At 39.7% G+C, this 25,936-nt stretch overlaps 1 protein-coding gene across 6 annotated transcripts in view; it reads right to left on the bottom strand.

Annotated features, from left to right (window-relative positions):
- KCNIP4 (potassium voltage-gated channel interacting protein 4) overlaps positions 1-25,936 on the bottom strand; it is a 1,196,254-nt gene that overhangs the window by 250,371 nt on the left and 919,947 nt on the right. Inside the window, exon 1 of one of the 6 annotated variants that reach the window (XM_012472343.3) lies at positions 1,317-1,698. The exons of the other annotated variants lie outside the window; for them this stretch is intronic. Coding sequence (XP_012327766.1) covers positions 1,317-1,428 — 112 coding nt within the window. The 5' untranslated portion in view covers positions 1,429-1,698. Of the gene's footprint in view, positions 1-1,316; positions 1,699-25,936 lie in introns of those variants that run through there. 6 annotated transcript variants of the gene reach the window in all.

Consider the following 25,936-nt stretch of genomic DNA (forward strand, 5'->3'; position numbering starts at 1 on the left):
TTACTGTGAAATATAAGAAAAGGAAAAAGAACCAAATTCTGAGGTTTTAATCCCATTACTGTATTATTTGTATTGTGTCTAAGCAGAACTTATTAAGAATACTATAAAGAAGATATGAAGATTACAAGAGAATGTATGTTCTTATATTAAACAGTTAGAACCTACTGAACCTACTTTGCAGGAAAAAAAAGGACTTTCTGAAGATAAGATACATTGACCATTATTAACATATTAACAGAAACAACCTGTACACCGGATGTGGTTTGGGATGATGTCATCATAGCTATCAGGTCTTAGCTCCAGTAGTTAGAAAGATTACAGAAAGCATAAGCAAGTTAAAATATTTCCATCTCCTCACATTAAACACAATGTGAGAAGCAAATATTCATAACTTGGCAAAAAAAGATTATATCCATATCTGGAAGAAATATTAGCAAGTATCTCAGGGACGCCATTCTTTCACTTAGGAAGAAAGAATAGCTTGCATGTAGAATTGATATCAAATGATTTAGGTTTAAATGATTCAAAGTATATTATTTTAGTAAAAGCAGTATTTTATAAAAAATATGTATGTGTGTATGACACATATACATATATTCAAATAGTTAAAGCAAAGTTAATCAACTTTTTAAAACTCTCCAATCTTTGAATAACAAAATTCATTTTGGATAGCAAGAGTAAAATTTATATTAGATGGATCTAATATTTATTGATAGCAACAGTGCTGTCCCATGCTTATGAATTCTCACTCAGGAGACACATGAGCAATAAGACTCAGTGGGGAATGCAAATGAAACACTTTTGCAGATTAATCGTTCAAAGCACATTTTTGCTGAGCACCCATTAATTCAATTTTATATTGAAAGCTTACCCAATTTATATCATAATAAACAACCCGGGTTCACCCCATACCTCCTAACTAATGAGGCACACACAGATATTCTTCCATAGGATGAAATCACTAATGACATTAAGGCGTGGTAGCCAACATGAAATTGACAACCAAATACCAACCTGTATTATCACCCCATAGGAGAAAGTCCTATCTCCCCACCTTAGAAACATATTTAACCCACAAAATACTAAACCCAAGTAGATTTCAAATAGAAAGATAATAGCACAATATCCCTTCCCTTCTAATATCAAGTATCTGAATAAACCAAAATGAACTGTCCAGTCGCTAGGATACTCTCTGCCCAACATGCATATTTTAAAACTTTTACTTCGGGTATTAAGCCTTCTCAACTTCTGCAGCTTCTGTATCTACTTCTAAACCTGACCTGCCCAACAGCACAGACTGGGAGCGACCACTTTACCTTCTGAAAAATCAATCAGTCCCAGCAAATGAAGCAGCTTCAGAGATGCACATATAATCACAACAATACCCACTGTTTGCAGTCCTTCGGACTCCCACTCCAGAGTCAACATCCTCTGAGCTGGCAGAGCATCCCAGCCTCCAGACTCCTTTGGAGAGGAGGGAGTTAATTACAGAATCGTAGCAACGTCAGGCTTGGAACAAAGACTTGCAAGGGGAAAAAGTGAGCAGCTCCTCGCAGATGCACCCTGCAAAGCCGGCGGCCCCCCGGGGTTAGGACAGACCTGGGCTAAAGTCCAGCCTCTCATGCTGATCCTGGCATTTGGCTGGCGGGGCTCCCCCTAATCACAGCGCACAAGACCTCTCCACTGTGCCGCGCTGCAGCCAGCGGGCGAGTACTTCGACTTCAGAGCTGCTGCGAGGGAAACGTCTGTCGGAGAACTGGAGACTTTGCAGTGTCCGTGGCGAGGAGCGACATTCCTAGGAAACTTGCCCGGGAGAGCACCGCGCGCTCCCCTCGCTGACGCGAGGCTGGGCAGATCTGTCCGCGCGCTAGTTTCCTGCCAGGGAAGCTTGCGAATGGCCCCTTTTTGCCAAAGCTGCTGCTCTCTCCTCCCAGAGCCTCCTCTGGGAGACAGCTCAGCCCCTCTCTGAATGCTAGGAAATAATCAGTTCTGGTGGCTGGTGCCTACGGGCCCTTTCTGAGAGCCCCGGTGGAAGTCTATCAGCAGCTTTTCCAGGGAGAAAAGTGCAGGAGCAAAGCTCCACGAGTCAATGACTGTCAAGCAAGAACACCTGAGCCTCCCCGCCACGCCACTCCTTGTTCTGAGCTCCGCTATCACGTCAGGTGCATTATTAAGGGAGATTGATTTAGTGCTTATATTTACAAATGTGGAGGGGGGGTGTGGCAGAGCAGTACCAGTAACACCTAAGATGTTCATAACTGTCCCCTGGAAGGTGTGTACCGCCATTATCCTTTAAAGTCTGGTCTCAGCCTCTCTCAAAGCAAAGTTTCACAAACTTCTCTGATGATAAAAATAACCTGGTGTTGTTTTTTTAAAAAACACACTCATCAGAGGAGCCTGGAGTGTGTGTCGTTAAGTAAGAAACCCAGGTGACTCTTATCAACTGGGAAGCGTGGATAGCACTGTCCGTAGGGATGCCATCGGCGTGGTAGTCTAAACCACTCCAAACAGACCCTGTGCTGTGCCAGGACCACACCGGCTGAATCTCTCTGTTGGTTAGCTCCACTCTGCTGAAGCCCAACCTAAAAACGGAGGTGAAGGGGAGGCCGAGGCGGGTGGATCACGAGGTCAAGAAATCGAGACCATCCTGGTCAACATGGTGAAACCCCGTCTCTACTAAAAATACAAAAAATTAGCTGGGCATGGTGGCGCGTGCCTGTAATCCCAGCTACTCAGGAGGCTGAGGCAGGAGAATTGCCTGAACCCAGGAGGCGGAGGTTGCGGTGAGCCGAGATCGCGCCATTGCAGTCCAGCCTGGGTAACAAGAGCGAAACTCTGTCTAAAAAAAAAAAAAAAAAAAAAAAAAAAAATGGAGGTGAAGAGAATCAACCGAGGCCCTGTATGTGAACTGGAAATATCAGGGTTTGTGAGTAATAGCTCACAAACGTTTGCAAGTTCCACTTCCAGGGACATTTGCAAGTTCCACTTCTTTTCTGCTGTGTGATCTTGTGCAAGACATTTAACCACTCTAATAACAGGTTCTAGTCTATGAAGTCAAGATCATAATACTGCATTTAAAATTCTCCATTTAAAGGGAATTATGGGAATTATATGTGATCACAGTAATAATTAACATGTGCTAAGCATTTACTATGTGCTCATCAATATTGTCGTGACTTATTAACAATTAACTTATCGCTACAGCTCTATGTGGTCAGTATTATAATCATCTTAACTTTGTAGGTGAGGAAAACAAAGGGTGAAGAGATTAACTAACTTGCCAAGCAGTGGGCATAGTGACAGGAAGGCAACAGACATTCATTCTTTCAGTCATTCATTTGCATTTATTAAGCTGCTACTATGAGCTATAAATGGTACATGAATGATCAAATAATGAACAATGCTCAGTTCTTCCTTTTGGGGGCTTATAGTTTAATGGGGAGGCAGGCATGTAGTAAAATGTGACCAATAAATGCACCAACACTCGAATAGATGGCTCTGCGCAGTACCATGGGAACACAAGGAGGGAAGGTCAACTCTACTTGGGAAAGGGCTGGGTGGTATCAGGAAGGAGACTTTATAGAGGCAGTAACCATCCAAAATGGCAACTTGTATCATTACTAGAAGTATTATAGTATACCATGCTCAAGTTTTGAGGTTGGTAGACCTGGGCCAAATACTAGCCTGTCCCTTGCTTGCTCTATGACCTTGGAGAATCCACTCCATCTCTGAATCTCAGTTTAAAATGGGAATGTTACTGGCCCCTTCTCATGGTTGATGTAAGAATTAACTAAGTCTGTGGGGAGTTGAGCCTAGTCCCTGCGGTTCCCTGCTCAGCATATGGTAGTTGTGAGATTATGGTGGAAGTTCCAACCTTTTTTTTTTGAGACAAAGTCTTGCTCTGTTGCCCAAGCTGGAGTGCAGTGGCACCTCTGCCTCCTGGGTTCAAGCAATTCTCTGCCTCAGCCTCCAGAGTAGCTGGGATTACAGGCACAAGCCACCATGCCCAGCTATTTTTTTTGTATTTTTTTTTTTAATAGAGATGGGGTTTCACCATCTTGGCCAGGCTGGTCTTGAACTCCTGACCTTGTGATCCACCTGCCTCAGCCTCCCAAAGTGCTGGGATTACAGGCATGAGCCGCTGCGCTCGGCCAAGTTCCAACTCTTTAGAGGCTCTGCAAGGTTTCCCTGAATGCAACTATTTTGCTCTTCCCTGGTCCTGCCACCCCTGCTCCAAGATCTAGTTCCAGTATTTTTCCCATGAAGACCTGCTGATCATCTCAACCCACAGGATTGTTCATTTCCCTTGAGTACTAGAAATAAGTTGGTCCTGCCAAAGGTGCTTCTCATGTTTTTAAGGGATATCTTTGTATCCATCTGCCCAATCACCCCACCATTCAAACATTTTCTTCTCAGTTATGTCGGCAAGCCTGGGGAGGGGAAGCAGGTTTTAGTAATTAGTGGGAAAAAATATTTTAGGTAACCATTTTCTGAAATTTCCACCAACCTTTAGCTACAGAAAATCAAAAGTTAAAATAAAAATTACAGAAATTAATTAGGTCAATTAAATGTAAACATGTCTTTTAACCCTACATCACACCATATTGTAGTTGAAAACAACTAAACGGCAGAGAGGGGATCATAGGGTTAGAAAACCCAGAATTCAATCGTTGCTTTATCTGGCTTCCAAATTCATGCTTTTCCCTTTATTTCTATCAGCAGATTTCAGCAAATATTTGCCAATTGATCTCTTGGTTTACAGAGTTGGTAAAGTATATTAAAATTGCCACATCTCATTTTCCAGGAATAAAATCCCTATCCTTTTTGAAATTCACATGAAGTCCCATGAATATGATTTTGTTGGATTTCAGATAGGATTTGCCTTCAGGACAATAATATTCTCTGTTTAGAATCTGCCAGCTGATTGGAGGTCCGGCCCCTTCCTATCTGCATTAGCTACCGTTACCACATGCTTTCTGAGCTCTGTCTGTCAGCTGTGGCTACCGGATCAAATCTGCTGGCTCCCAAATATGCAGGGGTTATTTCACATGCACCCCCACCTGTGAGATTTTGTAAGGTGACAGCACCATCAGAGGAGTTTCATGCTTCATCTGAAAAGTCTAGGGAAGCAGGGGGCATCTGGAGAATGATGTTTATTTAGGGCCACTGTGGGAAAGAATAGTTGCCTTCATAGCACTTTGGGAGGCCCAGGTGGAAGCATCACTTGAGCTCAGGAGTTTGAGACCAGCCTTAGCAACATAGTAAGACCCTATCTCTATTTTTAATATTTAAAAGTTTAAAAAAGCAACTCCAGATCATGGCTCAATCATTTTATTGCAGTAATTTGCTAGCCCCAACTCAGCTTTTTATATTAAAACATCTTTGCTTTCTCCCTCATTACCAGGCTCACCCCTTTCTTTACATTATAACAGGTGTCCAGTAGAGGTCTGTCATTCAGACCAAAGGAAGGGAATACCAAAGGTACACTAATGGCTTTTACCCACTGACTCTAAGCCAGGCACTGTATTATGTAGTTTACATGTATGAATTAGTTTTATGTCACCCAAATCAATAGGTTGTGTGTTATTATCACTATTTCAAAGAAGAATAAAAACTAAGGGGCATTTGGATTAATTTATTTTCACAAAATTACATTAAACACAGGACATAACCAGGGTTTATACATGATTTACTCCAAAAATAGTAGAGAACTTTATAGAGAACTTTTAAGTGTCAGGCACTACTCTAAAATCTTTACAGATATTAACTAATTTAATCCTTTTATAATTCCCTGAAATCCGTACTATAGTTTGGTTTCAAGGAGAAAATTCAGGCTTTAAAAGTTTAAGCCACTTGCCTGAAGTCTCACAGATAGCACTTGGTAGGACTGGGATTTGAATGTGGGTATACTTGGTACCAGGTTTTCCACTCTTCGTCATTCACCACTCCACCCTCAGGCCCCTCTGCCCCATGTTGAATGGTTCTTTAACTGGGACTATTTAACAGGGCAAGAGACTTCGAAAGGAAAATATCTTCAGAAACTCTTAGGAAAGTAAGAACTCACTCCAAGGAGGCATGTCCAAATCAATTGACCAGTCTGTTAAAGAGAGAGAGTCGGTAGACTTTGTTTCCTCACCCCACTCCATTGTGATCCTTTAAATAATCTCAACTGAGATGATTTATCTAAAATCTTAAATTGATAATTTTTCCTTCCTTGTTATAGCTTCAGTTTGAAATTTCACCAGGTGATAGTCTCAGTTAAGAAATGTTCCTCATACTATTTGTTGACATTATAATAAATGCAAAAATAAGTGTAGCAAGATTGAGGAAATCATTAAAGTCAGATATATTTACTGTCTGCTTGTTCTCTCCTCAAATACATAGAATATCAATGCATATAGAAACAAGTTAAGTCAAATTTAAATTTAAGATTAAGTCTATGAAGGGAATCAGAAAATGTTACTCCAAAATATGTCACTTTGGCATAAGGATTATTTTCAGTTGAAGACAACTGAAATAGGAGACTCAGGAAAAGCTCTCTACCTTCCCCGTTTCTGCCTCAAGGCAGGGGATAGATGTATAAATTTCTCTTTGTAAAGTATTCCCTTCTGCTCTCCTGTATCAGAAGGAAGAAACAACTATAATCACTGGTCAGAAAACCATACAAATAAGCCTTATATTCCATTAGTTTCTCCTGTATATTTTTCTTTCAATAATTTACCACTCTAGAAGCCTGAACCCTTTTTTCTTTGTCTTATCACTTCAAAATTGATCACCCTTTATTAGGATGATTATGTAAGCCCCCAATTCTAAGCATCTATTTGAATTACACTTCATTGACTTCTCACATGTATATTTGCACTGCACATGTAAATAAACTCTATTATCTATTTTTCCCATCACTCTGTCCTTTGCTAGTTCAATTTATAGGGCCTGACTACTAAATCTGAGAAAGAAGGAGAGAAAGTTTTTTCATCCCTACACCTATATTTGTACAATCTTTTAGAAATCATTTAAATATAAGCTATTTAAAAAATTTACAAATGCATAAAAAGGAGGTATAGAGAGCAGAGTTGGCTTATTCAAGGTCAGGGACTTGAAAGTGGACACAGGTGGCTTTGAATCCTTTAGCTTTTCATATTTCTTGGCTTGCTCAGTATAGGAGAAATCAGGTTGATACACGGAAAAGTTAAAAAGTAGTGAAATTCTAGAAGGAAAATTTCTTCTCTCAGTCAATAGGAGCTAAGAAAAGCAAGCCATCAGGATGGCTGGCATCATCTGGAAGATTGCATTGAAGAGAGAAACCTAATCTTGGTCATTGAAAATGAGTTTGGAGGAAAGAAGTGACCGTCCCAGGAACATAAATGGGCATACACAAAGACAGCTTTGGCCAGGTGCCATGGCTTATGCGTGTAATCCTAGCACTTTGGGAGGTCAAGGTGGACAGATCACTTGAACTCACAAGTTCAAGACCAACTTGGGCAACATGGAGAACATTACAAAATCACAAAAATTAGCTGAGCATGGTAACGTGGGCCTGTAGTCTCAGCTCCTTGGGGAGCTGAGGTGGGAGGATTGCTTGAGCCCGAGAGGCAGATGCCGCCAATACCACTGCACTCCAGCCTGGGCAACAGAGCGTGATCCTGTCTCAAAAACAAAAAAAGACAAAATACAGCATGCATAACAGTGGTAAAGCCAGATTGAGACTTCCAAGGCAGGAGAGAAAAATGAGATTTAGTTGTTGAAAGAAGCCATTTAACATCAGGACTTGATGGGGCAAGTAACAAAGACAAGGTCAGTGTACGACCCTTATTGTCTCTTCACATCGTAAGATTTTCTCATCAAAGTGATTAAAGTTATTCACCCTCAGGCACCCTCTACTCTACCCTCAACATCACCTCCCCATTAAAGTGTATCAAGCCTTTCTATCTTGGGGTTTCTCAATTACTTTGAAAATTCCTAAATGTTCTCTAGATGAACTTTCTGCTCAAACATGATCAGACTCAAGCGATTTCATTTAGCTGAAGGCTCATTTCTGAAAGGTTAGTAAATGTGTCTTGAATGGACTTCTTTAAAATATGTATATGGATGTCCATTAAACAACCAAGCACTGTAGCCGTCTGTTTTGAATGCCCTACTGAATCCACAAGGTCGACTGAAGTTTCAAACAGAAAGCTGAGGGAAAAAATACCTTCCATCCTAAGACACTTCCAGCAATATTGCACTAACGTATCTTGAAAATAGTTCTTATGACTCTTATGATCAAAGCATGTACAGTATGTAATTCATATAAACAAATGAGTAGACTATTTGGAAGTCCAACCTTACTTTAGAATATAAGCTTTCCTTAGGGTTTATGACATTTTTTGCCTTAATTTTCTTCCCCGGTCTTTGTGGACTAACCTGAATGAGTTCCTGGGTTTAGGTTTACTCATTTAATCCAGTATGCAATTTGTGACTCTCCTGTCATATCCATTTTGATGTAATCTCTCTATAATAAGAGTCTGTCACATCCCACCACACTGGGCTGGCTTTAGGGCAGTGAATCTCCAGGATGATAATAATCATTATCCCTTTTATGCATTATAGTTTGTGGTATAATAATATTGATTTCCTACCATGTGACACACAGTGTGCTGTGTGCATGACATAAACTGTCTTAATATCTCAATAGAACAACCTAATTATTAACCCCATTACATAGATGAGAATGTTGAGATGCAAAAGTTTAAATAACTTGCCCAAAACTACAATGCTAGCAGTTGGGGAGCTGGGACTTGACCAAGAATTCTCACTCAAGAGCCAATGTTCTTATGTCGGAGGGGAAGTATGAGTCAAAGTCATCATTTTTGTTTTGTTTTATTTTATTTTTTACTGTGGCCCCATTACATAAAGAAAAATAGAATTTAAAAGGCAAATGACCTTCAGAAAAGTAGGATGTGACCTTAACCTCATAATAAAGTATAAATATTTAGTAACAAATTCTTTCCTGGGAACACGGTTAAGAGAGCAATGAAAATGCAAATGAGATAAGGGAAGGAGCCCAGGATAGAGGTGAGAGGAAGGAGAAAAGATGAAGGGAGAGGAGAAGAGAGGAATAAAGGGGAAAGGGAGAAATGAGAGAGAGAAGAAACAGGCAATCCTACACTCCAGGCACTGAGAAGTCCCAGGATACATAGATGAATGGGGCCTGTGTTCTCTTTGTGAGATTCTCATAGATGGCCAGGGAGACGTGATCTAAAATGAATAAAAAAAGTCTCCAGGAAAGGGCTGATCAAGGGGCTATTTCTCCTTCAATTAATCCTGCCTCTCTGGTCTACCAGTCTTGGGTCTCTTATAACTAGAAATACCGAATCTCTTCCGCTTCACTTTCTTAGCTACAGCTTCAGATGACCTTAGAAATGGAGCAGGTGGTTTAAAAAGTATGACAAATGGCATCTCCACGGATGTTGCGGTAGCCATGGCTGGGCCTTGGCCCTACATCTAGGCCTGTTCCTAGGCCCTGTGATATACCTTCCTGCTCATTTGGGCCAAGGCCTTGCTGCCATAGATACATCACTTCATCAGCTTGATCCTCCCAGTTCTTGGGCACGAGATTCCCAGAGACTGACTTGTGTGTTCTCAGAGCTTTGTAAGCTCATTTCTTGTACCACAATAGTACTTGGGAACCCAGCATGCTTTGGCTTAAACACTTTCCAATTCTGCAGAGAAACTGAATGAACATTTTTAGCATACTTGGTTGTATAAGAGTTGTAGGGACTGTGTTAGTCTGTTCTCACACGGCTAGGAAGAAATACCCGAGACTGAGTAATTTATAAAGGAAAGAGGTTTAATCGACTCACAGTTCCTCATTGCTGGGGAGGCCTCAGGAAATTTACAATTATGGAAAAAGGCAAAGGAGAAGCAGGCACCTTCCTCATAGGGCGGCAGGATGGAGTGGGTGCAAGCAGGGAAATGCCAGACACTTATAAAACCATCAGATTCCCTGAGAACTCACTCGCTATTATGAGAACAGCATGGGGGAAACCCCGCCCATGATCCAATTACCTCCACCTGGTCCTGCCCTTGACATGTGAGGATTATGGGGATTACAATTCAAAATGAAATTTTGGGTAGGGCAAAGCCAAACCGTATCAAGATTATATGGAAAGAAAATTTCATATAGTTCTCAAAATTCTCTTTCTCAAATAAGTCCAAATTCCTGTGTTTATCCATGTGCTCTCTCCTCTTACTCTCCCTGTCTCCCTCTCCTCCATCCTATATACAATTATCACCAGGATCATTTTCCTCATCTATGAGATTAGAATGCATGAAGTCTCAATGACCTGGAAGTCCCCTTTGTGTCAACTTCAAAGCCCTGCACATTCTCAGTGGATGATGAACAAAGAAAGCACAGAGTAAATGTTTAGAGAATGCCTACTAGAATGCAGGTATGGGCCATGGTAGGTATTCATTCTCTAAGTGCTAGCTCTCTGAGGTCACGGCACAGGACTGGGTGCCAGACGTGTAGCCTGGCTTTCGGACCATTAGTCCAGTTCTCTTTCCACTGCAACAGGGTGTGAAGATGTCTACATAATAGCTAAGTTACAAGCAAGAAGGGAATATGCACTATGGAAGAGAGAGATTTCTTATAGTGAGATCAGGAAAATCTCAAAGAAGGAGAAGACATATGAACTGGCCATGAAGGCCAAGATTAATATTACCTGTGTCCATATTGCTGTTCATGAATGCAAACTCTTGCTAGTGCTCCCTAAATCAGGAGCATCTAAGAATAGCTTCCAAAATTCATTGTAACCCAGCAATCAGTGAAGCTGGGGGTTATATCCCAATGAATCACTTTGAAAAAAGGGACTAAGCCTTATTAAAAGAAGTAGAGGAAGAAGAAAAGTTTTCCCCTACCTCAGCATCAAATACAGAGGCCCAGAGAACTGGAAACGAAATTGTTCTTCTGGGCATGAGGTTTCCCAGAGCTCACAGTCAGTACTGCAGCTTATCTGCCTGAGATGGCTTATTTTCTGTCATTGTACCCATTACTATAATGTTGAAATTAGTTTGTATTTGTTTCCTGTTGCTGCTGTGGCAAATTACCACAAGACTGGTGGCTTAAAACAACACAAATTTATGTTACAGTCCTGAAGATCAGAAGTTTGAAATGGTTCTCACTGGACTTAAATCAGGGTGTTGGCAGGGCCACGTTCCTATTGGAGGATCTAGGAAACAATCAATTTTCTTGACTTTCTGGCTTCTAGAGGCTGCCTGCTTATCTTGGCTTGTGGCCCCTTCCATTGTTAGTGCCAGTAATGACCACTTGAGTCTCTCTCATATTGTATTGCTCTGACACTGACCCATCTACCTCCTTCTTTCCTTGTGATTACATTGGGATCACCTAAATAATCCAGAATACTATTCTTATTTTAGGGTCATCTGATGAGCAACCTTAATTCCATTTGCAATACTGATTACCTCATGCCACATAACCAAAAACAACACAAATTTATTATTTCACAATTTTAGGGTTTAGGATATGGACATCTTTGGTTTTTGTTTTTTTTTTATTCTGTCTACCACATGGTTGTAATATATTACTTTTAACAGGAAATATTCTTTAAATAAGAAGAATAAAGATAACCTAAACGGAAATTCACAAAGATAGATTCCACTTTATTAGGAACAAACCAATTGAGGTAAGTGCATGTGAGTGTGAGAGTATGTGTGGTGTGTTTTATTTTTAACGTACAGAAAAAGAACCTTGTCTTTGAGAAGGAAAGGGCAGCTTTAATTAGCACTCCTATTTCTGAACTAATTTTCACAGAGAAAGGGCTCTGAGGACTGTACATTTCAAAATATTAAAAAGGGAACACTAAACAATTTAGAATGTATAAAATAATGATCAGACCAAGGGACACTCTTCTTTCATTTTAGTGGTCAGAAACAGTTAGGTGCAAGCCCAGACATGAACTACGAGTTACAGGACAGAACCCTAGAGTATGCAGAACGGGGATGTATTCTTCCCTCAAAGAATTTCCTGGACAATTACAAAAGAAAATAGAGGAGAAATGACTGCATCAGTAGAGAAAAGACATTAACTTGTTATCAGTCCCATCAACTAGCTTAGCTGTCTTAGGATGGAGAAAGCTGAAATGAACTAAACTCTTCAGCTACTGAATTTTTCATTTTTAGTTGAAGTGTGCAATGCTCTGAACATGAGAAAGTTGTAGAGTAGGACTTTCAAACACTGTTCATGGTAGCAATTAACTCTAGGAAATGAGGGACTTTATCCTTTGAAGACGTTACCCATCAGGTAATCCAGGTAGAGCTGCTGAGCTGATAATTTAAAATGTGGAGCTTTGCCCTGGGAGAAGGGCCAGAGCAAGAGAGAAGATAATCTTGGATTCATCCACATAAAGGAGATAATTGAAGTGACAGGAGTGAATGAGATATTCAGGAAAGAAATAGAAAGAGGAAAGAACAAAGAATCAACCGTCTAGGAGCAAGAGGAGCCAAGAGTGCCAGAGCAGGTTTAGTAAGTGAGATCTAAGGAGACCCTAGAAAGTAACGTTTCATGGGAGTCAAGAGAGGAGAGAGCTTCAGAGAAAGACTGGATCATCGAGTTCACTGTACACGCCCTGTTAATCTCAAGTGAAACTAGCACCAATTAGCTTTAGGAAAGTGTATGTACAGGGGGCATTTCTATGTGTGCACATGTGCAGAGGCCTGAAGGGCAGGGGTGGAATGTAAAAGAGAACGGTTAAAGGGATTTTCAACCATAACATATAATCTACAATAAAAGTCTATAGCCACCACAGTATTGATTACTTATAAGGGAAAACTCTCATAAGGCAACTAGACTTCACTTTTACATTATTTTGACATGGGTCAATGAATAGATAAAAGAAAATAGATCTGAGGTCCGCTGGTCTACTGAAGTAGTCTTCAAGTCTGAAAGAGTGAAGGGCTGAAATTTTAATTCATATCTCATTCTTTAATACTCTGGCTTAAAAATAAGAAAAGACTGGTCTCTTCATCAGTGGTAAAAGATGAGGGCAAGGTCATAAAATGAATAAAGATAATAGCTCTTTGCAAAGAAGTGCCCCAAGTGGAGGATGACTCAATATCTTGACGCTAGTGAGAATAAATTGCACAGTCAGTGTATTTAGTCATAAAGTTCTTATGCTCTGCTTTTTTATTCAATCCAAGACAATTCACCAAGTATTACTGAGCATCCAGTAAGGGCCCAACATTGATGCAGGAGCTGGGAATATAGTAGGTACAAGTGAGCCAGCTTTTGTTTTCTTGGCACGTACAGTCAAACAGGAAACGCAGAAAAATAAAGAGGCAGTTGTTAAATACTATAGTGAGAGCAAAGGTGGTTCATCATGGGAGCTCGTTTCACAGACACTTAACTTGCCCTTGATTCTAGACAGGTTTTCTGACAAAAAGACATCATCTGAGCAGAGATCTTAAGCATGAACAGGGTCAGACAAAGATAGGAAAAATCTGTTACTTATAGATCAAACAGTAGTTTCAATAGCTTGGAACCTAGAGGGAAATCACACTTTATCTTAGACATAGGCAAGAGGTCAGTTGCCTGAGTGAGTGTGTTTGGGTAGGAACAACACAAAGTTGATGAATTGGGAATAAATCATATTTCAAGATACAGGGCTATTAAAGTAAACAGAACACAGGTCATGAAAGATCCATGCAAAAAGGAGTTTGGATTTTTTTTTTTTTTTATCTTGAGAGCATGAGGGAACCACTGAAAGGCTGTAAGCAGAGGCACACAGCATCAAGTGTGTGCTTTAGAACGATCACTGTGGTTGCTGTGCAGACAAGTGACTGGGGGTTTAGGGGTGAGAGTGGCTGGTCTAAAGGCAAAGGGACTAATTAAGAGGTTGTTCCAGAAATTCAGGGAGAGATGACTTAGGAATGTGGCAAACTGGCTGGAGAGACTTAGATGGAAGTGACAGATACAGTTGTGATGAAATCTATAGATACAGAAAACCAAGGAACCACTAGAGCTGAAGAGGAAAAGAGTGCAAGATGATATTCACGTTTTCAGAAAAAATTACATTTCTAGTTGAGAATTAAGAGGTTATTTGCAAAACTAATTACAGTATAAAAGACTAACAAACTGGTGTGTAAACATTTAAAGCAAGAAGGAAATGGAACATGCACATCGCAATTTAGAATTTTCTGGTAGAGGCAACTTAATCTTCTCAGAGTATTCATCTTCACTTTTGGCACATCCAGTCATTGCCAAAAAATGGGGAAAAAATAATTCAGAATATGTGCCATGTGAGTATTTGTTCGTGACCACTTAAAATCAAATACTGCTGCAGTGTGGACTCTTCCTACCTCCCCTATCTTAAAATGGTGAATTTTCCAGGTAAGTGTGCACCAGGTAGGTGTACATTGATTCCAGCAGCTGTCAAGTAGAAGGATCTTCAGCTAACATGCAAATCATTAGCAAATGTATTTTGCTAATTCTCAGTACCACCGCCGACTCCAGACCAAAGCCACCATCCTCTCCTTCATGACTCCTCTAATAAGGCATCTCAGCTGCTGCCCTTGCCTCCCCATATGCTATTGTATAGAAAGAAAAGACAGAGTAAATCTTTTAAAGCATAGATCAAGTCATGTGACAACTCTGCTCAAAAACCTTCCAAGAGCTTTTATTTAAAAAAAAAAAAAAAAAAGATAAATAGAGGCCCACTTAAAGGCCAGGCGTGGTGGCTCATGCCTGTAATCCCAGCACTTTGGGAGGTTGAGACAGGTGGATCACATGAGGTCAGGAGTTTGAGACCAGCCTGGCCAACATAGTGGAACCCTGACTCTACTAAAAATATAAACATTAGGTGGGTGTGGTGGTGCATGCCTGTAATCTCAGCTACTAGGGAGGCTGAGGCAGGAGAATCAGTTGAATCCAGGAGGTGGAGGTTACAGTAAGCCAAGATTGTACCATTGCACTCTAGCCTGGGTGACAAGAGCAAAACTTCATCTCAAAAAAAAAAAAAAAAGATAGGCCGGGCGCGGTGGCTCAAGCCTGTAATCCCAGCACTTTGGGAGGCCGAGGCGGGTGGATCACGAGGTCAAGAGATCAAGACCATCCTGGTCAACACGGTGAAACCCCGTCTCTACTAAAAATACAAAAAATTAGCTGGGCACGGTGGCGCGTGCCTGTAATCCCAGCTACTCAGGAGGCTGAGGCAGGAGAATTGCCTGAACCCAGGAGGCGGAGGTTGCGGTGAGCCGAGATCGCGCCATTGCACTCCAGCCTGGGTAACAAGCGAAACTCCGTCTCAAAAAAAAAAAAAAAAAAAAAAAAGATAAATAAAAGCCCATTTAAAATCGAATATGTGCCTTTAATGATAACTCTTTGGTTTTATCTCTCACTATACATATACCCCTTACTCACTCCAGCCACAGCGGTCTCCACTACGTGCCTTGATCATACAGACACGCTTCTATCTTAGGGATTTTGCACTTGTGTTTTCCCCTTCCTAGACCTCCGTAAGTCCAGCAGATATCTTCTCCCAAATGACATGCTTCCACCTCCAACTCTCCCTCACCCCTTCCAAACCCTCATACACATTTTAGCAATTACCACTACCATATAAACTATATATTGTTTTTATTGATCTTGTTTTTCCCACTGGGATCTAAACACCATTAGGCAGAATTTTTAATCACCTTCGTTTGTGATTTCCAGCACCGAGAATAGATTTGACAAGTAGTAGGTGGTTGCTAAGGAGTTAATGAATGTTGCTGAACTATCTACTGAAAGCAACAAACATTTACCTTCATGAGTACACACGGTTTCCCCTTAATTAACATAAATAGATGCAATACATCACTCCTAAATATTTTGTGTTGCTATGTTAATGGAGAAAAAAAGTTCAATTTCCCCTTGGGAGAAAACACTATGAAATTGCTCCATAAATTGCTCATGAAGAAACTGAAAATGTAATAAGTAACTCAAGTTCCAAAAAAGTTTGAGTGACAACAAAACCCCTTTAACCTGCCCTCCAAGGCAGATGGGTCCTGAAATGGAAAGCTCTTAATGTTTGTTTGGGTGATGAGATGGATTTGGTCAGCTCATTTTGGATTTGACCTGGGTGGAGCTGAATTGCTGCATAACTGAGGAAGGTGGGATTTGAAGCAGCCTACCTCCTCCTGTTCCCTGGGTGGAGCTGACTTGGTTCAGTGGATGAAAAAAGGGATGAAAATGAAGAAAGAGGAATCAGAGAATGCACTCTCCTTAAGCAATGACAAGAGTAATTTATTGAGTGCCTACTCTGTTAAAGATGTGGTAGGAGAGCCCTCACGTATATTATCCCACTTAATTGTCACAAAGACTCTGTTAGTTGTATATTATCTGCACTTAGCAGATAAGGAAATTGAGAGAAGTTTAAAGTGCTTTTGTTTTTGCACACAATTTTTTGGTGCTGGGATTGAATCTAATCTGACTGCTCTCAGACCCTCTTTCTCCATGAAGTGATGTATATTTGTTCTTGGACTCTCTCTTTCCTTCTCACCACAAAGTAGAAGGCATTTTTCTTCAGAAACAACTTTAGGAATAATAATTTTGTTTCCAGGTAAGTTCATTAAAACCCTTTGTAACGTATAATACAGTTGAAAGAGCAAGACTGTTTCTATGGAAATGTGAGCTGGGAGCTCTAAACTGCAGACTTAACAAATGAACTTTGGGGATATAATCTGTTTCCTCTTCTCAGAGGAGATATATAGGCAGCACTGTTCAATTACTCAAACTCATTCTGTGTTTCATCTTTCCAGATAGCATTTAGCCCTGCTTTATTTTTTCCCACCATTGAAGTACAAAAACTGCATGGTTTTTCACTGCACAAAGTAAATGATGAGCCCAGAGCCAATTTCTCATCTCAGGCACTGCAGTTTTCCACGTGCATTCTGAAAGCTTTGAATATGACTATAAGCACATCAACCAAAACAAACTGTAATTTTTATAAAATAAGCTTCAGAGTATGTTTTGCTGAAACTTAACACCTTTTGTCTAAGAGAAAAAGCAGAAAAGGCAGGAAGAGGAGAAACACTCGTACTCCATTCATTGGCAGTGCTGAATCCCATGCAAAATCTGGTAGGGCATAATCAAGACATATGGCCTCATCTTTCTTTGCTACTTTTCAAGAGTGAGGTGTTTAAGAAAGCTGAGAACTCTTCCTGGCCAATTCAGAACAGGGCTGTCTGCAGATATGCTATTCGAAGTATGGCATCAGCAATATGTGCAAGAGTGTTAAAAATGCAAATTCTCAGGCCCACCCCAGGCCTACTGAATCAGAATCTTTGCAGTGGGTGCAGCAATCGGTTTTACAAATACTCTGGATGATTGCAATGTAAGTTCAAGTTTGGGAAGCATAAACTAAAGGGAAGGAATTCCACTTGAACACAGAACAATGGGATTCAAGTCACCGGAACATCAATTGATAAATAATTATTTTGAGATAAGTCATTTAACCTCTATGACTTTCAGGTTTTTTATCTATAAAATGAAGAAACTGAGGCAGGGTGCAGTGGCTCACACCTGTAATTACAGCACTTAGGGAGGCCGAGGCAGGTGGATCATGAGGTCAGGAGTTTGAGACCAGCCTGACCAACATGGTAAAACCCCATCTCTACTAAAAATACAAAAATTAGCCAGGAGTGGTGGTGCGTGCCTGTAATCCCAGCTACTCAGGAAGCTGAGGCATGAGAATCGCTTGAACCCAGGAGGCAGAGGTGGCAGTGAGCTGAGATCACGCCATTGCACTCCAGCCTGAGTGACAGAGACTCTGTCTCAAAAAAAAAAAAGAAAAAGAAAAAGAAATAAATTGAACCAATTTAATTCTGGATTGCATCTTAACCTATTATCGGAGCATATCATGGTTACCTGACACTGGTATAAACATCCCTCACATAATGAAAGATTTGAGTATCATTTTCTGACTGCTCTTATTTCTTCTAGCTAGTATAATAGTGACAATAACAACATCAAGGGAGTGCCTCCTGTGTTCGTGTACCATTTCCCAAGTTGGACATGTTTGATTTACTGATGTCCCCTAGTAGTAACATCTCCACTTTAGTACTGAGGAAACATAAAGAGCTCATGTCACTTCCTGAAGGTCACAAAGAAAGTAAATTACAGAGTCAAAATTTGAACCCAGGTCTGATTTCAAAATCTGCTCCTTCCTTTCTACCAAAGTCTATCTTCCCAGAATTGGTAACTTTCATTAATGAAAGGAAGAAAAAAATGAAACAAAACACTACAATGCACAAGGTGGGGGCCAGCAGACCTCATTTCTGTGAACAGTGTGATCCCTTTGTAAAGCAATGACTTTGAATATATTTAATACATGTATTGATTTCATATAAAAGCCATTTTACCTAGGAGTGATCAATAAACAACAAGGCTTGCTTTCAGTTGTACTTAACTACTGATTTATTGACAACTCGGAGATATTTTGTCCCTGGTGAAGAGACACAAAAAGTAGAAAACAGAGAGAACTCTGGAAAGACTAGCTTACAGAGGTTATCATGGGCAAAAGCAAATTTAGAAGTAGAGAAGTCTAGCAATTTGTCCAAGGTCACACAGCTGGTTAGTGGCAGAAATATAGTCAGAATGTATCTTCCTACCCACATGAGTTGATGTTATTGCCGATGTTATTTTATTAAATGAAACTGGATATTGTTTTTTCAAGAGCGGACACAAATTCAAACATCCATCTTCAGAGGAAGACTATAAAGAAGGGTGGTAGTGCAGATTCTTAAATGACAAGCCAGAAATACAGTTAAGATGACAGAGGCAAGAGCCTAAAGCAAAGGGGGTTCCGGAATCACGTGATGTGTTTGGGGAACTATTAGAAATTCTGTATTACTAAGAAATGAATAAGTACAAATCAGGAAGCAGTTGGAAATGAGGCTGGAGAGGTATGGAGTATTGAGGTTATGAAGGACTGAATATGTCATCCTAAGGCATCTGATGTTCGTAAGGAGTTACAAAAGAATCTATGCAAGAGAATGGCACGAATAGATTTGTATCTTAGCTTGCTTTGGCTATGGTATGGATTTAAGGGGTGAGGAAAGGAGGAAGATGCAGCATTCAAGACCAAAACAGTGAGGTGAGTTGGACTTATAATACTTCACGCAGCAGATGGTAAAGTCTATGCAATGTCAATTTTACAAGCAATGATGTAAAGGAGGAAGACTCAAAAGATTTTTTGAGAAGTAAAATGACCACGACTCAGTGCTCTATTAAATGAGAAAGGAGAGAGTATACAGGCGAGTCCCAAATTTCTAACTTGGAAAACTGATGGATGGTGATGAGATCGGGAGATGAATACACTGGGCCAAGTGGAAATAGTAAAATTAGTATTGGGTTCACTGTATTCCTCCATCATCACTGTCAAGATATCCTGGAGAGACAGTCCACACAGAGCCGACGGTCCACACCATTGCAATATGTGAGACTCCCCAAGCCAAAAGAGTAGCACACTCAAGGTCAGAGTCCTGGAGAATGGCACAGAAGAGGAAGAGCCTAAAACAATTACTATGTGAGTGAACAAGGACGTTGGAAAAAGAGAGGGAAAGCCAAAAATAATTTTCTTTTTTATACTTAATGAATTATAATCAGCTTCAAATGCATAGAGACCCATGGAAGTTAAAAGTGACTTCATTTTTGCAATTTGGGTGTCACTAGTACAGAAGACTAGTAAGGATGGAAACACAATCACATGGAGATGTTGATTGAAAACAAGTGTGTTTCTGTTTTATGGGATTAAAAAATGTTAAAATGGAGAGGACAGGGTGTAGGAACAGAGTGGTATAAGCATGACAGATAAACATATTGAAGAGCAAGCAGAGAGGAAGAAGTGAATGGAGAGAGAGAGGAGACAAGTGATGGAACATTTCTGAATGTGGAGGGGTTAAGAAGGTATTATTTAGCTTTGGCTTAGAAAAACTTAAACTCATGTGAATAACAAAAGTATATACCTTTTTATATTAAATATAGTACTACTATGGGAATTAATTCTTATATGACAGCCAGACATACCAAAACAAAACAAAACAAAACAAAACAAACAAACTAACAAAAAAACAAGGATTCCCAGATTATAATGTTAGCTTCAGATCAGATATCTGGAAAACCATGAGTTTCCCTGACATCTGTCTGGTCACATGAAATGGCTCAGTACACAGGCAGAGCGAGCCATGTGCTTCCTCTGCTTTGGTAAGCCAGTTACCTGCTTCTCACATAATCAGGAGAATATAATCTTTGGAATTACATTCTGGTATCATGTAGATAAAACTAACAAGTAATAATTGGGGCCTTCTCACTTTTTACCACTTATTGAAGTGCCTTCTGAATAAGTACCAAAGAACCTAATCATAGAAAGCTTTAATTGCTTCAATTCTAATAAATATACAGATGACTGAGGTAATTTATATTTTACATTTATTTATTAAGTGAACTTTCTTAAAACACAGTATCTATCATTTTTTAAAATATATGACCTGTCTGAGAACTCAGACCAAATGGTTGACCAAATTATGCTGAACAGTAGGACAAGTTTGATGTATTTCATCATAAATGTTGTTTGACACAACTTTATTTGAAAATAGAATGATAGCATTTTACAGGTCTCACATCCAGAATGCTTACATAGTTTGAATACAGAGTGACTTTGCTTATAGTGAAGGAGGAAAGACAGGCCCTCAGTCAGGTGTCTGAAATACCTTCTTATTTAATCATAGCAGCATCTCTATCAGGGGAGTATTATCCAATTATTTTTATTCTAAAACATACTCTTTCCCCTGACATTAGCATTTTTCTGAAATTTGTATGCAAATTTTAGTTGATCTTCTCATTAAAAATAATGTTTATCCTTCCCACCCCATGCCCTTAAAACTGTTTATATCAATAGGAGAGCAATAGAGAACCTTAAAATGGAGGTGATTGAGGCATAGAGAGACTATATATCTCAACAAGATACAAAAACTGGAATTAGTAGAGCCAGAATTTGAACTCAAGTCTATCTAATTTGAAAGCTGGTGAAGAGCAAATCTTTGCTATGTAGATGCAGCCGCTATGCTGGGTCCTGATGCACAGCAGTAGATAAGACAGCACCTGCCCTTAAAAAACTTGCATGCAGAAGAGGAAATGGACACTAAAGAATAAACAAGTAAATAAGAGAAATTTAGATGCTCCATAAATTCTACAAAGGAAATAAAATAGGGTAAGGTAATAGAGACAGATTGAGGAGTTGCTTCTTGCTGGCTTCTTCCAAGAGGTAACAATTGAATTTCTTTCCATTCTTGTAAAATTTGGCAACAGCACATACCATGTAAAAAAAAGAGGACCTGCATAAGCCGTAAGATAGAAAGAAATTTGCTCTTGACCAGCTATATATCAAACACTGACACTCCTCATTGTAAGCTCTAGGTGTTTTTTTTTTTTTTCCTCTCTCTCTCTATTTTTTTTTTTTTTTATTGTACTTTAGATTCTGGGGTACATGTACAGATCATGCCAGATTGTTGCATAGGTACGTTCATGGAAAGGTGGTTTGCTGCCTCTATCACCCCATCACCTGTACCTGACATTTCTCTCCACATTATCCCTCCCAACCCTCCCTCCCACTATCCCTCCCCTAGCCCCCACAACAGACCCCAGTGTGTGATGCTGCTCTGTGTCTATGTGTTCTCATTGTTCAACACCCACCTATGAGTGAGAACATACAGTGTTTGATTTTCTGTTCTTGTGTCAGTTTGCTGAGAATCATGGTTTCCAGGTTCATCCATGTCCCTACAAAGGACACGAACTCATCTTTTTTATAGCTCCATAGTACTCCATGGTGTATATGTGCCACATTTTCTTTGTCTGGTCTATCATTGATGGGCATTTGGGTTGGTTCCAGGTCTTTACTATTGTAAACAGTGCTGTGATGAACATGCATGTGCATGTGTCTTTAAAACAGAACAATTTTTAGTCCTTTGAGTATACACCCAGTAATGGGATTGCTGGGTCAAATGGAATTTCTATTTCTAGGTCCTTGAGGAATCACCACATTCTCTTCCACAATGGTTGAACTAATTTACACTCCCAACAGTGTAAAAGTGTTCCTGTTTCTTCACTCCTTTCCAGCATCTGTTGTCTCCAGATTTTTTAATGATCGCCATTGTAACTGGCATGAGGTGGTATCTCAATGTGGTTTTGATTTGCATTTCTCTAATGACCAGTGATGATGAGCATGTTTTCATATGTTTCTTGGCTTCGTATATGTCTTCTTTTCAAAAGTGTCTGTTCATATCCTTTGCCAAATTTTGGATGGGTTTGTTTGATTTTTTCTTGTACTGTTTTAGTTCTTTGTAGATTCTGCATATTAGCCCTTTGTCAGATGAGTAGATTGCAAAAATTTTTTCCCATTCTGTTGGTTGCTGGTTCACTCTAACGATTGTTTCTTTTGCTGTGCAGAATCTCTGAAGTTTAATTAGGTCCCATTTGTCTATTTTGGCTTTTGTTGCCATTGCTTTTGGTGTTTTAGTAATGAAGTCCTTGCCTATTCCTATGTCCTGGATGGTTTTGCCTAGGTTTTCTTCTAGGGTTTTTATGGTGTTAGGTCTTATGTTTAAGTCTTTAATCCATCTGGCATTGATTTTAATGTAAGGTGTCACGAAGGGGTCCAGTTTCGGCTTTCTGTACATTGCTAGCCAATTTTCCCAACAATATTTATTAAACATAGGATCCTTTCCCCATTGCTTGCTTTTGTCAGGTTTGTTGAAGATTAGATGGTTGTAGATGTGTGGTATTGCTCTAGAGGCCTCTGTTCAGTTCCATTGGTTTATGTCTCTGTTTTGGTACCAGTACCATGCTGTTTTGATTACTGTTGCCTTATAGTATAACTTGAAGTCCAGCAGTGTGATGCTGCCAGCTTTGTTGTTTTTGCTTAGGATTTTCTTGGTTATGTGGGCTCTTTTTTGGTTCCACATGAAGTTTAAAGTGTTTCTTTCCAGTTCTGTGAAGAAGGTCATTGGTAGTTTGATGGGGACAGTGTTGAATCTATAAATTACATTGGGTAGTATGGCCATTTTCACGATATTGATTCTTCCTAACCATGAGCATGGAATATTTTTCCATCTGTTTGTGTCTTCTCTTATTTCCTTGAGCAGTGGTTTGTAGTTCTCCTTGACAAGGTCCTTTACATCCTTTGTTAGTTGTTTCCTAGGTATTTTATTCTCCTTGTAGCGATTGTGAATGGGAGTTCGCTCTTGATTTGGCTTATTGGTGCATAGGAATGCTTGTGATTTCTGCACATTAATTTTGTATTCTGAGACTTTACTGAAGTTGCTTATCAGCTTAAGGAGAATTTGGGTTGAGATGATGCGGTTTTCTAAATATACAATCATGTTGTCTGCAAATAGAGACAATTTGACTTCCTCCTTTCCTAATTGAATACCTGTTATTTCTTTTTCTTGCCTGATTGCTCTGGCTAAAACTTCCAATACTATATTGAATAGGAGTGGTGAGAGAGGGCATCCTTGTCTAGTGCCAGATTTCAAAGGGAATGCTTCCAGTTCTTGCCCATTCAGGATGATATTGGCTGTGGGTTTGTTGTAAATAGCTTTTATTATTTTGTGATATGTTCCATCGATACCTAGTTTATTAAGAGTTTTTAGCATAAAGGGCTGTTGAATTTTGTCAAAGGCCTTCTCTGCATCTATTGAGATAATCATGTGGTTTTTGTCTTTGGTTCTATTTATGTGGTGGATTACATTTAAGGACTTGCGTATGTTGAACAAGCCTTGCATTCCCAGGATGAAGCCTACTTGATCATGATGGATAAGCTTTTTGATGTGCTGTTGCAATCTGTTTGCCAGTATTTTATTGAAGATTTTTGCATCTATGTTCATCATGGAGACTGGCCTGAAGTTTTCTTTTTTTGTTGAGTCTCTTCTGGGTTTTGGTATCAGGATGATGTTGGTCTCATAAAATGAGTTAGGGAGGACTCCCTCTTTTTGTATTGTTTGGAATAGTTTCAGAAGGAATGGTAACAGCTCCTCTTTGTATATCTGGTAGAATTCAGCTGTGAACCTGTCTGGACCTGGACTATTTTTGGTTGGTAGGCTATTAATTGCTTCCTCAACTTCAGCCCTTGATATTGGTCTATTCAGCATTTCAACTTCCAGGTTTAGTCTTGGGAGGGTGCAAGTGTCCAGGAATTTATTCATTTCTTTCAGGTTTACTGGTTTATGTGCATAGAGTTGTTTGTAGTAGTCTCTTATGGTAGTTTGCATTTCTGTGGGATTGGTGGTGATAGCCCCTTTATCATTTTATTGCATCCATTTGGTTCTTCTCTCTTTTATTTTTTATTATTCTGGCTAGTGTCTGTCTATTTTATTGATCTTTTCAAAAAAAGAAAACAGCTCCTGGATTTATTGATTTTCTTGAAGGGATTTTTGTGTCTCTGTGTCCTTCAGTTCTGTTCTGATCTTATTTCTTATCTTCTGCTAGTTTTTGAGTTTTTTTGATCTTGCTCCTCTAGCTGCTTCAATTTTGATGATAGGGTGTCAATTTTAGATCTTTCCTTGCTTCTCATGTGGGCATTTATTACTATAAATTTCCCTCCAGACACTGCTTTAAATGTGTCCCAGAGATTCTGGTACATTGTTTCTTCATTCTCATTGGTTTCAAAGAACATCTTTATTTCTGCCTCATTTCATTGTTATCCAGTGGACATTCAGGAGCCAGTTATTCAGTTTCCATGAAGTTGTGAGGTTTTTAGTTAGTTTCTTAATCCTGAGATCTAATTTGATTGCACTGTGGTATGAGAGACTGTTTGTTATGATTTCCGTTCTTTTGCATTTGCTGAGGAGTGATTTACTTCCATTTATGTGGTCAATTTTAGAGTAAATGTGATGTGTTGCTAAGAAGGTTGTATATTCTGTGGCTTTGGGGGTCGAGAGTTCTGTAGATGTCTGTTAGGTCTGCTTGTTCCTGTTCTGCGTTCAAGTCCTGGATATCCTTGTTGATTTTCTGTCTCATTAATCTGTCTAATATTGACGGTGGAGAGTTAAAGTCTCCCACTTTATAGTGCAGGAGTCTAAGTCTCTTTGTGGGTCATTAAGAACTTGCTTTATGTATCTGGGTGCTCATGTATTGGGTGCATATATATTTAGGATAGTTAGTTCTTCTTGTTGTATTAATCCTTTCACCATTTTGTAATGCCCTTCTTTGTCTCTTTTGATCTTTGTTGGTTTAAAGTCCATTTTATCATAGAAACCCCTGCTTTTTTTTTGCTCTTCATTTGCTTGGTAGATCTTCTTCCATCCCTTTGAGTCTATGTGTGTCTTTGCATGTGAGGTGGGTCTCCTGAATACAGCACACTGATGGGTCTTGACTTTTTACCCAGTTTGCCAGTCTGTGTCTTTTGATTGGGGCATTTAGGCCATTTACATTTATCGTGAATATTGTTATATGCGAATTTGATCCTGCCATTTTGTTACTGGTTGGTTGTTTTGCCTGTTTGTCAATGCTGTTTCCTGATTGCCTCATTGGCTATTTGGTTTATTTTTGTAGTGGCTGGTACTGGATTTTTTTTCTATGTTTAGTACTTCCTTCAGGAGCTTTTGTAAGGCAGGTCTGGTGGTGATGAAATCTCTCAGTAATTGCTTGTCTGTAAAGGATTTTATTTCTCCTTCACTTATGAAGCTTAGTTTGGTTGGATATGAGATTCTGGGTTGAACATTCTTTTCTTTAAGGATGTTGAATATTGGCCCCCACTTTCTTCTGGCTTGTAGGGTTTCTGCTGAGAGATCTGCTGTGAGTCTGATAGGCTTTCATTTGTGGGTGACCTGACCTTTCTCTCTGGCTGCCCTTAGCATTTTTCCTTCATTTCAACCCTGGTGAATCTGACGATTATGTGGCTTGGGG

The sequence above is a fragment of the Aotus nancymaae genome, unplaced genomic scaffold (genome assembly GCF_030222135.1).
Source record: "Aotus nancymaae isolate 86718 unplaced genomic scaffold, 86718_ANA_hifiasm-v0.15.2.pri h1tg000006l, whole genome shotgun sequence".
NCBI classification, from domain to species: Eukaryota; Metazoa; Chordata; class Mammalia; order Primates; family Aotidae; genus Aotus; species Aotus nancymaae.